Source organism: Vanessa atalanta, chromosome 3, assembly GCF_905147765.1.
Source record: "Vanessa atalanta chromosome 3, ilVanAtal1.2, whole genome shotgun sequence".
NCBI lineage: Eukaryota > Metazoa > Arthropoda > Insecta > Lepidoptera > Nymphalidae > Vanessa > Vanessa atalanta.
In genome coordinates this window covers 7,607,298-7,623,925 of record NC_061873.1, presented here as the reverse complement: position 1 = coordinate 7,623,925, position 16,628 = coordinate 7,607,298, and the positions used below count along the sequence as shown (strand labels likewise).

At 32.7% G+C, this 16,628-nt stretch overlaps 1 protein-coding gene across 2 annotated transcripts; it reads left to right on the top strand.

Moving 5' to 3' along the window:
- The first annotated feature begins 3,190 nt into the window (after window positions 1-3,190).
- On the top strand, window positions 3,191-5,832 carry LOC125077027 (tRNA-dihydrouridine(20) synthase [NAD(P)+]-like). Of its 2 annotated transcripts, XM_047688806.1 has the most exons (7): window positions 3,191-3,210; window positions 3,685-3,817; window positions 3,937-4,075; window positions 4,408-4,740; window positions 4,955-5,242; window positions 5,313-5,472; window positions 5,545-5,832. In XM_047688806.1, the coding sequence occupies exons 2-7, from the start codon at window positions 3,700-3,702 to the stop codon at window positions 5,821-5,823; spliced, it is 1,317 nt and encodes a 438-aa protein (XP_047544762.1). In that variant the 5' UTR covers window positions 3,191-3,210; window positions 3,685-3,699; the 3' UTR covers window positions 5,824-5,832. The 2 variants fall into 2 exon arrangements, with proteins under 2 accessions (XP_047544762.1, XP_047544761.1); XM_047688805.1 differs by lacking the exon at window positions 3,191-3,210 and having other exon boundaries at window positions 3,486-3,817.
- The last annotated feature ends 10,796 nt before the right edge of the window (window positions 5,833-16,628 follow it).

Here is a 16,628-nt window from a genome sequence, read left to right as displayed (position 1 = left end):
TAAGAAATATTAAATAATACTTACATCAATGTGCCACCAACCTTGGGAACTAAGATGTTATGTCCCTTATGTGCCACTGGCCCGCTCACCCTTCAAACTGGAACACAACAATACTGAGTGTTGTTGTTTGACGGTAGAATATTTTATGAGTGAGGGTGGTATCTATCCAGACGGGTTTGCACAAAGCCCTACCACCAAGTACTGATAATATTGTTTCATATAATTATGTACTTTTCTCAAAATTTTTTAATAGTAGTGCTGCATTATTTAATAGTTACTATGCCAAATTGTAATAATTGTCATACTTCTTCCAAGTCCATGTAGGGTCCAACACCTTCGGGAAACATTTCATCAGCGGCCACAGTTGGCTTCATTTTTTCGTATATGTAATTTAAACGAAAAAAAAATATCTTAGATAATTATTACTAGTTTACTTTAATGCCTTATTTTCTCGCTTAGAGACAATTTTAGTTATCGTGATTGTTATGACAGTTGTTGACACTTGACAAGTGAAACACGGAACAATAATAGTACAGACTATACTATACAGAGTACAGGTTGACATGATATATATTATTGTTAATGGTGCTTTTAATATATATTTTATTAAGTTTGTAGTTATATATTTATTGACTTAAGAATTGATAACATTAAGTTCTTAAATATATGCAAATATGAATTAAAAATAGTTACTGTATAAATCTTGCTTTTAGTTGGTATTTGGGTTAAGTGGTGTTACTAACATTTTTACATCTTGTGAGTATTTACAGTATTTTAATATTCCTTTTAAATTTTATAAAGGAGGTGAATCCTACTCCTGAACCCCTGATCCAGGAGGTTCAATAAAATTAGTTTCTGACACTCTCCATCCTCTTTGCCTGTTTCTCATAAACTTCAAGGTGGTAAATTAATTCATGAATTCCAACTCTAACATAAAAAAATTATAATACATCCACCTACCGCAAATCCCTTGATTCTTCAAACAATATCCACCCATCCATCCTACTCTGAAAGCACTAAAAGTTATTCTGACGATAACAAGGGTCCTTTCATTGTTCGTGTGTCCTGAGAAGTCTCTGATCCAGCTTCAGGAACTACATTGGGATTCGGTGAAGTCTTAAAAATCAGACGACTGAATAGAAAAACTATAATGTAGTATAATACTACTACTATAATCATTACATATATAAAACAAAGTTGCTTACCGCTGTCTGTCCCTGTGTATGCTTTGATCTTTAAAATTACACAACGTATCTTGATGCGGTTTTTTAATACAGCAGAGAAACACTGATTATTTTAGAGGTTTCTAAAGTGAAGTCGTAAATAAATACATTTTTGCCCCTAATTTGCAAACGCTGGCTGAATCCTATGAGATAGATCAAAATAATGTATTACCGTATTGTATACCTTAATGATATTTAAAAAAGTCCAAGTTGGTATATCTCTTAGGGATAACCCACAATAACCATTTTTTATCCTTTACTTTTTATGAGAAATAATGGCTAATTTTCGAAGCGATTTTAAGCAAAACAGAATTAATCCTTATCCAAGCAAGTACCGTAAATACATTGTGCATTTAATATAGATCAATATGGCCCTTTACAACATTAACTTAAATGAATATTTTCGAAGATATTACAGATTTAAAATGAAGGGACATAGCAGTTTAATGACAAAAAATCTGTAAACTTTGTAAGACATTCTGTAGTATATTTAGTATCAGCATTGCACCCGTGCGAAGCCGGGGCGGGTCACTAGTGTAGTATAATATATAACCTATGTAGTAAAGAAGGTGTTACTACATGAGTTCCAACCCATTCTGTTGTAATCACATTTACAAATGCTTCCCACAAATGTACTTTCCTACCATACTTCCTTCCTTTTGACACATACAAAATCCCACAATCCAATGCCTTAATTGCTACCGTTACGGTCACGTTAAAATGTCAATGTCGATCACAACCTAGGTGTTTTAAGGATTTGGAAATCCTACACAGGTGAGTCTTGTAATGTAAGTAAAGATAACGCCACTTGCTTGCATTGCTCGGTATTTATTTTATGGCAAATAAAGACTGTCCTGAGTTTTCACTATATCAATCTATCAAAAATGTCATGCCTCAGGACAATATATCATATACATATTAAAGCATCCCCTCGATACCCTCCTGTACGAAGATCCTATGCAGAAATAGCAAAAGAGATATTTACCAGTTCCCAATTAATCTCCGATTGTGCCAGGTAAACCAAACCCTACACCTAACAGGTCTTATTGCAAGACTGTTATCAGTACTCTTTGCACAAGATTACCTCTTGGGAAAGGGTATAAATAATAAGCATAAACAAGCCCATCAATTCACCATTAGCAATTGTCCTTCTACTTCTCCTAATGGCTGCCCTCAATCAAAATAGGTACTCTTAAACCCTTCAATAACAACCCCAGCTTCATAGAAACGGTAACTAAAATACTTCTTAGTATTATCTCGACCTTTATCAAAATCCTCTTATCCTGCATTCCACCTAACCTCTCCAGTCCTTGCTTCTAAATTATCCTGGAATGTCCTCTCATGCTCTTTAGGGTTTCACACTTTCCTATCCTCTAAATCCCCGATCCATTCCATATAACAATCCAAATTATTTTTTAAAATATGAAATAAAATATCTTAACTGGTCTGCATCTACTGAATTTGTTGATGCCACGGTCGACACCCTCTTTGTGTTACAAGACTATAGAAATGTAATTTTTTACTATGATCTTATCCTCAATAGCATTTTAACTGCAGCTGATCTACATTTCTCCAAAAACACATCTCGAATAATCATTACCTCTCCGTCTCCTGGTGGGATGAGGAATGCAAACGATTAACTGAACCGAGACTAGAGGTATTTTTAAGTAGGTAAATAAGTTTAAGTATCAGAAAATCGACACTAAATTAAAACAATAGATCTGAAAAAGAAAAAAAGTTAGTTGGATTCATTCTTATGAAACCCTGAGTCCTCGTTTCTTTTCCTCTACAGTTTGGTCCCAACTTAAAAAATCCGCCGGTGCCTTATTTCTGCCAATCCTTCCTCAAATACTCTTTCTCAAGGTGACAAGTGTCAGTGTTGGTATGGTCGCTTCTGTAAAATGACATCACGCCGAAAGCGGAAATGCTATCAAGCCTGGGCTAGGCAACGGCTTTAGTAAAGAATAAATTACCATCAAAATTCATAGTATAATAAAATAAATATTTAGAAAATAATGATTGGAGTATATTTATACTCCAATCATTATTTTCCAATATATAATTGAGAAATTATAAGTAAAATTATATATGTTTTTTTAAAGTTTAACGTAATCGTTTTTACGACTGTATTGATGCTTTAAAAGAAAACATTATATTTATACCGATTAAAAATCTTAACTTAACCTTACCCACAAAGCGAGGCAGAGTAAACATCAATGTCAAAAAATATATCTTGATAATGTCATACGGTACAGTACCTAATTCAGATGGAATGGTTGATGTTAAGAAATAAAAAAAATAGTGTGGATATTGATGAATTAATATCATAAATTTAATAAACTTTAAGTATAAATTCACCTTCACAACATATAATATTATAGACAGTATAAGTTGAGTTTATAAAGTTTATAATTACTGTTTATCTCTTAATATTAAAAATATGCTGTCTTATGAAAATAAGGTTATTCTTGCACCGATGGTGAGAATCGGGACGCTGCCCATGAGACTTCTAGCTCTTCGTTATGGTGCTGATATAGTATACTCAGAGGAATTAATTGACTGGAAATTTTTACGTTCTAAACGCAGGTATAATGGTATGGTTTCTATCCTATATAAAATTATTACTGCGAAAAGTACAATAATTTGTCTTTGTATTTAGCTATAATCAATTTCGGCAATTTGTGAATATTTGTTTGAATTATTATTGTTTTAGATATTCTCAATACAACTGATTTTGTCGATCAAACTGATGGAACAATAATTTTTCGCACATGTTCAGAAGAAAAAAACAAAGTAGTTTTACAACTTGGTACTTGCAGTGCTGAAAGAGCTTTGAAAGTTGCCAAGCTTGTGTAAGTATTGAAAAAAAAATTGATAATTATATAATAAAAAATATCTTATCAAATTATATTTGTCAATTAATCTTATTATTATCATTAGTAATAAAAAAATGAAATGAATATAAGTGTTCTACCTATGATAGCGGGCTAAGTTCTTTTGTCTTGTACTATAAGAGTAACTTGTTCTACAAATGTATGCTAGAAATAAATTATATTATAATACCAGTAATGTTTACATAATATAAAGGAAAGGATGTCTTAGTTATCTATATTTTAACATTTATCTGCTTAAGACTTAAAAAAAAATATATTTAATAATACATTTTTAATTTGTTGTTAAACAGAGAAAATGATGTGGCTGCAATTGATATCAATATGGGTTGCCCCAAAGAATTTTCAATCAAAGGTGGAATGGGTGTAGCACTCTTACAAGATCTTGACAAAGCATGCTGTATATTAAAGACATTGGTAGATAATTTGTCAATACCAGTTACATGCAAAATCAGAATATTTGAAACACCAGAGAAGACATATGAAGTTGTTAATAAGTTAGTAAGCACAGGGATAAAAGCAATTGCTATACATGGTAGAACTCGTGATGAGAGACCACAGCATGCAGTACATACTGACATTATTCGTTATATTGCAGAAAGGATATCCATACCTGTTATTGCAAAGTGAGTTCTTATACTGTCAATTGTTTTTCTTAATAAAAATTCTGTTTCCAGGAACAAAGGGTCCAAGATGTCTCAATATTAATGATACTTTGTATAATAATAAAGTTGTATATAGCCATTACATTTTTAATTCAATTAATACAAATTCTAGATCTTAGACATTACTTGATTTCTTTGAATTAATTTTATTTATAAATCATATTTTTTATTACAGCGGTGGATCTAAGGAAATTGAAAAATATAATGATATTTTGAAGTTTAAAGAAATAACTGGATGTAAAAGTGTAATGCTCGCTAGAGCAGCTGAATGGAATTGTTCTATATTTAGAAAAGATGGAATGCTTCCAATGGATACAGTGATAACTGACTACCTCAAACTTTCTGTCGATTATGACAATTCCCCATCTAACACGAAATATTGTATTCAAAATATTTTGAGAGAATTGCAAGAAACACCAAGGGGAAGAAAATTTTTAGAATGTCAAACCTTAGAGCAAATATGGTAAATTTGAAAACTGAGTGTAGTTTTGTGATTAAATATTTAATGTATAAATCAATATTTATCTTTCTAGTGCTATATGGGATTTAGACAAATATTGCCAAGAAAAACAGAGTCTATACCAAAAAATGGGCATTCAAGGAAGATGGCAAGTTCATCCAGATGAACTAGAGCCACCTTCTAAAAAAGCCAAGATTGAAGAGATAAACTTAGAAGATGTTATTCAAATGAAGGTCAGCAATTGAGTCACACAATTATGACTTGGGTTTTAGTGCATTTATTAAAATATATATTTATTTTTATAGGTATGTTTTGTAAGAGCTAATTTTAATGACCTGAATTTACCAAAATCACAATTACATGCCTGGGCTGGAAAAAATGGAATTAAATTACCTCTTTACCAGACACATCAAGTAGAAAAATTATTCTGCTCAGTTCTTACATTTAATGGCAAAAAATACACATCAACATTTTGGGAGAAGAATAAAAAGTTTGCTGAACAAGGAGCTGCATTAGTAGCTTTATTTCACCTAAAATTGATCACAGAAGAAGATTTGGTCAAACTTGGAAGTATAATAAAATAATCTTTGACGAACAAATGTTTTATTTTATTTTATATAAAATCTAACATGGAAAATCACTGTTGTTTTTTCATCTTTTCTATACATTGCAAAAGTTGTTTATTTAAATCTTCTAGCTTGTTATTCAATTCATTTTGATGTTTTAAATCTTTCTTTAGGGTATTAAAATTCATATAACATCTATAGGTATCATGCAATATACCTTCGTAAGTTGTGATTTTTAATTCCTCACTCGTTTGCCTAATTGCTGAACCACATATGTCATCTAATATGTTTTGTGTCGAGGGTAATTTTGGTATTATATATTTAGAGGTATCCATGATGAAAATACTTGTTTTTAATCCTGAACTGAATTAATTAATATAAATTCATTAATCAGAAAATGTATTTTTATGTGTAATTCACTTTTCTCTATTTAACAATTCAAATCTAATTAATAGTCATTACAGTAGCAATTTACAAAATCTTAAAACATTCGAATGACAGAAGTTCTGTCACAGAACTTGACAGATGACAGTGACTTTTTTTTAAACCGCTCGGATGTCTGGATAGTGGATAATTAAAATTAAATCACTTCAAACATTGCTACTATAGAAAATAAGCACTTTACATTTTTAGTTTACAAAAATGATATTAGTTTATTTCTATAAGAATTAATGTGCTGTGTTAAAACTGAGCAAATTTAATGTTGCTGCAATATTTAATACTTTTGATTTTCACATTTTTAAAAGAAAATATAAGAATTTTCATAAGAAATATAGAAAAAAATAATCATTTTAATATGGATATTTAATCGGAGCTGCTATTCCATAAAGCTTGTGCTTAAATAAGAGCTATATTTTTATTGAAAATAAACAAAGAATGTTAACTACGCCAACTTTATGGATTGACAAGAGATGTCACTACTTACATCAATAATATACATATTATTTGTTCCGTCATCGATATCCGGAATCCATGTTGAGTTTAGTCTCTGTTTTTCAAGTGTTCCGGCGTTGTTTACCCCCCTGCTTCCGGCCACCAACGCCCTCTAGATTAGTTTCGCTCTTTGTCCGCAGAGAGTTTTGGTGGTCACATTTATAGTTTTATTTCTTCATTATAGCGTCGTTTTTCAAAGTGTTCAGACGTGTTTCCTAATACTACCTACTTTTTGAATATAAAGTAGATTAATACTTTCGAATACAGTTTTGTGTTAAATTTGTAAAAGTAAAAGTAGAATAGGAATCCCCTTGCTTTTACAATGAATAATAACGAGGAAGAAGTAGTGGTTCGACGAGCTGAGAAGAGACAAAGGAATGACAGTGAGGCTTCGGATACATCATCAAGTTCGAGTAGCGTGGAACGAGAAAGGTCTGATGAATCAGAAGGTAGGCAATCTGAACCAAGACCAAGGAAGCGGGCGCGATCGGTGAGTCAGTTGCAATTTGAAATTTTGTCACAACAAGTAGCGTTCTTAACGAGTTTGATAACGCAGTCTCATAAAGAAGTGAATGCTAGTAATATTAATGAGTCATCCTCGAAAGCCGTACCTTTTTCAAACGATAATATGGTCGAGGGAATCAATTTACAACTACCCGCCAATGTTTGTGTAGAAAAGGCTCAGTTAAATATTTCGGATTACGCGACGGTAGTTAAAGATCCAATTTTTCCAAAATCAAAAGAAAGTTATTTGAAAAGGTTAGAAGAGTTACAAAGATTTCAGTCGGAAGAATGGAGTTCAATTAGGTTTGCAGAAGTACAGAAAAAGTACCTTACTTCTCCGGGCTTTGTAGAACTCAGTGTTAATGACGAACTAAAACGTTATTTACCGTCTACTAGTGAACACATTCGTTTAGACTTAATGGAACGTTCTTTTGCGGCAATCACTCACGCGCTTTTAGTTCAGAAAGATGAATTACGCAATACTTTACAATGCCTTATTAATTGGTCAACTGAAAAGGAAACAGTATTGACGGCCACAACCCTTTTTGAGAAGGTAGAAGATTTATTTTGTAAAGATTCGAATTTTATGAAAACAAGTGACGACATATTACAAATAGTATGCGGTAGAAGAGCGGATTTAATTCAGTTACGTAGAGATTCGATTCTTAAACAAATTTCTGATGAATACATTAGTGCTATTTTAGAAAGGGTACCCCCTAATTCAATTAACTTATTTGACAGTAACTCGCTTAATAGTTACATGCAAAAAGTAGGGGGGGCTGAGAAACTTTATCAAAATATGGGCCCAGCAAATTCAATGCAAAATCAAAACTACGATGCGGGTCGTCCCAGTACTAGCAGTGGATACAGAGGTAATTTGTCTAATTATAAGCACAAGGAAAGTTCCTTTCGAGGTTCCCGAGGCCCTCAGGGAAAAGCTAAATCTAGCAACCGAAAAGGAACTAAAGGTAAGAAATCCAGTGCGAGACCTGCAGGATATCCAAAAGGCAAGACATCTCGTTCCCGCTCTCCCGTTAAAAACAAAACTCGACGTGCATGACTACAAACGCTTTCAAGGTGGGTGTCTTATGCGATATTGACATATTTGGAAAGATCTAGGAGCTCCACGCCACATCTGCAAACTTCTAGGCGGTATTCACATTCCTTTCATAATGAAACCGCCTCTGGTATATCCAAGCCAAATAACAATGTCCAGTTTTGCAACAAAGATATCTCCAGTAATGTCACAACAAATCAAAAGCATGATAGACAACCAGATTCTCGAAAAAGTAGAAGTCTCTCCCAGCTACCTGTCCAACTTTTTTCTAATACCAAAACAAGATGGATCGGTACGTCCAATCTTCAACCTGAAAAGATTGAACAATTTCGTGAAAGTCGGAAATTTTCGGCTATTCAGTCATTTCCGGATACCGTCTTTCCTACAAAGCAAGGACTGGATGGTGAAATTAGATTTGAGCCAGGCTTATTTTCATCTGCCAATCGCGCCTCAACATCGCAGATTTCTCAGAATGAGCTACGAAGGGTCGCTTTATCAAATGACGTGTCTACCTTTTGGTTTATCATCAGCGCCCAAGACATTCGCGATGGTCACAAATTGGATAGCGGAGTATCTAAGAAGCAACAAAATACGATGTGTTGTTTACCTAGACGACTTCCTGCTGGCCAGCCAATCCTACGAGCAGCTTCAGCATCAGGTAACATTTACAATATGCCTGCTGCAGCATCTAGGATGGACGATCAACTTCGACAAATCTGTTCTGGTTCCGACACAACACCTAGAATTTCTAGGTGTTACTTGGGATACACGGAACAATTCCAAATCCCTGTCGGAACCAAAGTGCCGGACGCTACGCATGGCATTACAAAAACAGATGTCGAAAGGCAGTTGGTCCCTCAGACAGGCCCAGTCCCTAATGGGGAGACTCAACTTTGCCTCCTTCGTTGTTCCCAGAGGGCGAATTCATTGTCGAACCATACAATACCACAGTCGACATTTTCCGAAAAGTCACCCTCACTATCAGGTGATGATTCCGAAACCAGTTCTTATCGAAATGGAATGGTGGATGAAGATGGCAACCAGCACATTACCGATACATTCGAAACCCATCACACATCTACTCACGACGGATGCATCCGATATAGGTTGGGGAGCCCAACTAGGACACATGAAGTTAGCAGGTCAGTGGACAACAGCTCAGCTATCCTGGCATGTGAACTGCAAGGAGTTATATGCGGTCCACGCAGCGGTATATCACGAACGACGATTGCTGAAAAATGCTCACATATTACTTCAGTCGGACAATCGTACTGTTGTAGCATACATAAACAAGGAAGGTGGAACGCGATCAAAAAACCTTCTGAAGTTAACCAGACAACTCCTAGTTCTATTGGACCAATTAAATGTACATCTGACTGCACAATATCTCCCAGGCCGATACAATACCGAAGTAGACGCATTGTCACGCAGAAGAACAGCCCCAGAATGGCATCTCCTAGAACCAGCGACGAAAGTCATATTCAAAATGTGGGGGACGCCGGTGGTGGATCTGTTTGCATCAGAGACAGCTCATGTCGTAGCCAGGTATGTAGCATTAGATCCAGACGAAAAAGCCCTAACTCGCAATGCTTTTCTGCATCGCTGGAACTACAGCCTAGGCTGGCTATTTCCACCGCCAAATCTGATACCGCAGGTGCTGTCTCATCTGAACTCTGCCCAAGGTCAGTACATATTAATAGTTCCGAAATGGAACAAACCTTTTTGGACTGCAGACCTACAACAGCGAGCTCTTCAACAACCGTTCCTGATACCAGATCTGTCGCAAGTCTTAATAGACACAAAAACTGGCCGTCATCCGCCAGAGATGAGGAACATACTCTTGGAAGCATGGTTGATTCGAGGTGGGTAGATTTAATTCAAGATTGGTCTGAGGAAGAAAAATCATTATTACTAACGAGCTGGAGGAAATCAACCATACGTACTTACATACCGGCTTGGAACAAATGGAAAAAGTGGTGTATAGATCAATCAGTTGATTTTAAAGATCCACACCCGTCATCTGTAGCTCGCTATCTAGCATATCTCCATAATAATCAAAGGTTAGCATATCGAACAATTCTCGTTCATAAATCGGCCATATCTACCTTTACAAAGACTAGTGAACAAAATATATCATCTAATTTCCTAGTAAAGCAAATTTTAAAAGCAATTTCTACAAAAAATTTAAAATCACCAAAACCTCCAATTTGGAATCCCAGAGTACTTTTAAAGTTTTTAAAGAATCAGAGTCCCGATGAAGAAAATTTCTTTCATGTTTCGAAACGCACAGCCATCTTGCTTCTTCTTGCTTCGGGTCGAAGAGTGCATGATCTAACATTATTAAGATGTGATTCAGAGCATCTAATAGATGAAGGTAATTTTATTATTATGTGGCCAGCTTTTGGTTCCAAGACAGATTCCGCTATTCATAGACAATCTGGCTGGAAAGTGATACAGCATCCCGAGAAGAACTTAAATATAGTATATTGGATTCGTCGATTATTGGAAATATCACAGGAAAGGCGTAATGAAGGTAAATTCTTAGAATTATTTATTACACCTCGAAGGCAATGTAAACCAGCGTCGAGGACAATTATTGGAGGATGGATCAAAAGTGTACTTCGGGAAGCTGGGATTGAAGCGACTCCTGGCTCGGTACGTTCAGCTGTCTCATCATTAAATTGGTTAGAAAACTATTCAATTGATCAAATTCTAGCTACTGGTAATTGGAAACAGGAACATACTTTTAGAAATTATTACCAAAGACAGATAAGAAGTTCTGATAATATTGATTTAAATAAAGAATTATCATTGTCACAATATTTTGAGGCAGTATAGAATTTTTACGTTGATTTAATCAATAATTTAATCAAATATGATATGTAGTTAAGTATAAAAGGATTTTACTTGAATTAATTCAGAAGTAATGATTGTTTTGTATCACAACAAATTACAACACATTATAGCATCAATAGTATAATTATATACGGTACCAGGAGAAAACAAACACATCACTCAACATGGATTCCGGATATCGATGACGGAACAAATAATAGAGAGTTTTACCTACCAATAAAACTTACCTATTATTTTTCCTGAGATATCCGGAATCCAAATAATTCCTACCTGGTACATACGCTTATAATGAAGAAATAAAACTATAAATGTGACCACCAAAACTCTCTGCGGACAAAGAGCGAAACTAATCTAGAGGGCGTTGGTGGCCGGAAGCAGGGGGGTAAACAACGCCGGAACACTTGAAAAACAGAGACTAAACTCAACATGGATTCCGGATATCTCAGGAAAAATAATAGGTAAGTTTTATTGGTAGGTAAAACTCTCTATTACTAATATGGATAAGACCTCGATTGATTTAACCTCTGATGCACTATCAAAATTCTTCATACTTAAAGTTAAATGTCAAAGGTCTCGCCTCCTTTTGAGACGGAGGTTAGAGATTATTCAATCATACTTTTTGATGTCCATGAGGCAGTATTTAAACTGACAAATTTAAGTTAATTTTTTTTCTTTCGGCCAGAGTGGCGTCAATTACTAACATAACTTAATCACAAGAAAACAGTGATTCTTGTGTAAATATGCTGTGAAAAAGTATCAGATACGTTTCAGTATTCTTTAAATTTAATAAAACTAAAACACACTATATTTAAAGGAGAGAAATTCATAATAAGAAGTTTGAAGCACAGTAACTTGACAAACCAATTTATGTGCCTAGAAATTGTGTTATTAGAATTAATTTTAGATCTGAGTTTGAAGGTACCTAATTTATACCTATGCAACTCGATGTTATTATACTTTTTATTTGAAAAATAGAAGAAGAAACAATCACGATACCTATAACTACAGCAACTGACAAACATTTTCATGAAATACCTACTTATTAATTTTAAATTATAATGTGTGTCATATTCGATTATTCACTTTTACCTAAAAAAACCTAGTAATAACCTACTGGGCCTCGCTGGACATAGAACTATATAAAATGTAACATTAGGTATAGTATAAGCTGTGGTAGTTTTGGATACACATGCTGACATCACAATTTATTGTAGACAACGGCCCTAATTGAAAGTTATAAACGTACTAAAATTGTATTACTTTAGATTTTACTTAATAAGGTTTATTAAACCTTATATAATCGATTATCTGTCTAAAGTAAAAGTAACAGTCTGTAACGCCGTCTCTGACGCTGCCGGGCTAAGGCCTCCTCTGCTTTTTTGAGGAGAAGGTTTGGAGCTTACTCCACCACGATGTTCTTATGCAGTTTTGTGAATACACATGGCCAACCACGTGCACATTTCTTCACCATTGAGCACTAGAATTTGCAACTGCATTTGCCATTTGATTATTAACCCACAAATGAAGCATATTAAACTTCACTGTTGTTTGCCCTGATTTAAACTCGGAGTTATCAGTTAAGGTTCACGTCTTCTAATCAAATGGGCCAACACGGCTGTGTTACTTATCTAGACCTACTTACTTTTTTTTATTTTTTAAACTACGTGATGGATTGCAGATGGACGAATGTTGAAATATTAAAATATGCTTATCAAAGCGTAATCGTACTTTTAATAAAAATAAGTATTAAAAGATTAGAAACATGTTAAATTAATTTTAATATTTGCTTGTATATATATACAAATGTAGTAGCATTTATCGATAAGTAAAACATGTATCTATGGACCGATTCTATACCGATTTTAGACCGACTCGGAGTGTTAATAAGTTAAAGTTATTATATTAACACACTTTTATATATGTGCACACTAAGAGTATCTGTAAACTTATTGTTCGGTTATTTATTCGGATTATTTATATTAGTATTTGGTTTAATTTTAGATAGTGTTAACAGTTCTATTACATTATAATCGTAAAATATGGTGAGTATTTCTCAATAAATACTATATCACAAGTAAGTGAAACCGGGTTAATAATAATAACTTACATTTTTAATATTTATGTCATTGTACTCTAATATATGCTGTGTGTTAGGGCACAGGATTTAATATATGTTAATGGATAGGTTATTGTGTATGTTATATATTTTTTTCTTTTATTTTTTTAACTCAACTTCATTTAGTAGAATGTTAACGTGCCTCGATATTCTGATACAGCAAAGTTATTTAGGTGGATAGTTTGTGGTTTCCTGTCTCAACCGCGGCCGCATCCTTCACATCATGAGTTTGTTGTAGAAAATCTGTATGCATTATTTTTATTATTTCCAATCATAAAGAAACTTTAGCTTTTTACTTTATAGCTATACAGTTTTTATTTGTGTTTATTATGGTAGGTACACATAGTTTTGGAATAATATTAATACTATTCTATGTATAATGTGTAAGATACTAAAATGATAGTAGATGCTACTCATAGATCGACCGTGGATAGATAAAGCTACAGAAGTACCTAACAATACAAACTCTTTCTGACAACTGGTTAACTCTTTCTATGGCTAAATAAAAAACGCAAACGATTTTACTTAAGTATTATTTATCATAATTTTAAAAAGAGAATAATCAATTGTAACAGTTTTTTTTAATAATAATCAATTGAGGGATTTGCCCTTTATTTAATCTTACTTTTTAATTTAATTTTACTTTAGTTATTTTTGGCAAAACCCCATTTTAGGTGATTTATGCTGGTATAGTATATGTATAATACGTATGTCACTAGAAACATTCTAAGGTTCCTCTCCCGCTAAAAATAAAATAAAAAATATTATGTTTATTAGTAGATATGTCCGATACGTTCGTTCGTATTATATAAAATCTTAGACACCGAGTTAAGCAGCGTATTATCGGTGAAAGGAGTGGTTTAAGTATAATATTTCACGCAGTGCCGGTATAAGTACATCCGTATTTTGATCACCACTAACCATCAACCGGCCTAATTACTCGTTTGCATACTTATAACATTTAAATAATATTGTTTTGGTATAGTAAACTGAAATCAAAACAAGTTAATTGTTCGAACTTTAAGATTAAAAAATAGAGAAGCTTTATAACTCTATGTCATAGAATTGAATTTTTTATCTTTGTATTTTTCATTGAGTTTAATAAATAAACAATAAATGTGCATTATTTTGATTAATACTCAGCATGATTTTTTTCGAATAACATACATATGTAATTTTATTATTGTGATGAATAGATATAGATGATAGATTTAATATTTTTGGCAGAACACAGAGAAAAAAATTTCTTAGATATATTATTTTTAACTGTAGAAAGACTTACAATAGATACCACACAAGAGTATTTTCGAATAAACATATTTATTATTAATATTTTCTTTACTATCTGTTACTTCGTATGTTTATTTCTATACATATATTTATCATATTACATACAGGCAATTTATTAGGAGTAATTCCTTATTTATTTGTATAAAAAATAAAATACGCATTTTGCGTTTTGTATTTATAATATAGTTTGCATAGTAACAAATAAGTAGGGTAGGCCTTTTTAAGCGCGTTGCTCGAATGAGATCCAGCCTTATAAAAAGGAAATCCTCTACGAAACACTAGGTATGAAATTGTGTATCGTGTAATCTCATTACTTTGTTAAAATTAACTATATTCATAGTAATTTTAATTATGTTACTATATTACGATAAAACTTAATTCATACAACACTTGAGCGGTAATAATAGGTAGGAAATTAAGATAGGTTATCAATTTTTTGTACGAATAACTTTTGGAGTGATAAGTGATAAAATTAATGAAAGTATGTATTTTATAATCATAGACATTAAAATTCATTAATTTCATAATTATCATACTAAAACATGATGAACCATTGAAAGACAATGAGATTTTTCATAATTGGTATATTCCTATAAATAACATGTAAGTGGTGTACAAAATAGCTCACCTATCAACAAATCGAACAGAATTTGTAAATATAGGCTTTGTTCATCTCTATCCTTTCTTCAATTGGAATAGGCTATATAGGCTATAAAGGTTCTTTGTCATTTACAAACGTTTTCTTTTTTTCTCTCATTGAAAAAATTATACTTACATTTTTAGGACATAACGGTTGAGCGGTACATTAATTGCGTTGACATTGCCTTCGTCTTTCATATTTATTTACGTACCTAAAGTAAACTTATAATTACACAAACCGATGGAATCATACGTCAACTTTTACGTCAATATTTTTTTTCACATTCTTAATACCTATAGGTTAAGATAAAATGTATTTATTAACCGCAATATGTGTGGTCTCCTGTCTTCTTACGCATGTTGAGTCACCCGATAAGCCGACAAGCGTCATATTACAATCTGTTTAAATTAATATCACATCTATCTAATGTGAAATATTTAAAATAATTTTTATTTTATTTTAATTTAAAATAAGGCGTTTCATTTTTATGTTTACATGATTTATTATTTGTTACAGCTCGAAATTACCTTCAAGTTGAAGACAACCACAAATTTACAACGCAGAAACTCAAAGTCGATGACAAAACCGCAAAACTTTCATTATAGCGGTACCCGCATAAAATTAGTAGAAATCGCGAAGTTCCTATTTTTCTTATTTTAGTAAATATTAGAGATATTTGAAGAAGTCGGAACTATAAATATAACATTTACACTTTCTATAAAGGTTACATATTATATAACTAAGCTTTAGTTTTATAAAAAATAAACAAATTGACTTAACTATAAACAATACAAAAGTTAGCTTTAAGTGAAATAATAAAATTGTATAATGCAATATGCAATAACGATTTATAAATATAATGTTATTGTTACAAATAAATCTATATAAAATAAAATCAATAGCAAAAGGTACACGGGTACCTTAGCGATTTCAAAATTTTCGGTTAACTGGAGGAAAAGTTAGAAAAAGTAGTAATTCCTTGTAATCGGAAGTTTTGTAACTTCTGATTATTATTTTTAAATATAAAACTGTAGTAACAGTGTAATATTCAGTTTTAAAAACATTAATAATTCAGCATCGCAACAATTTTGAATACAGTAAGTACTTTTGATAAATGTTATAAAATCCAGTGTAAACAATTGACAAAGGTCCGTCATGATGTGTCACAGTGTTTTGTATCGCATATTCAAATGACAAGCAACACGACACTATAACGCGCGACGTGAAAGGCATATTTTTGACAATTCAACAAGGGCCTCTTCAAAATAATAATATGTAGCATCTCATTGCTATGGGGTTGTTGAAATCCATATTTAAGCTTTATAGAATAGTTTTAGATTCACTTATTACATTTTCTGGGGTTGTAGCTAAGTGTCTAACAATCGATTTATAAAATTTAATTGTTTGATTTAATACTTGCGAATAAC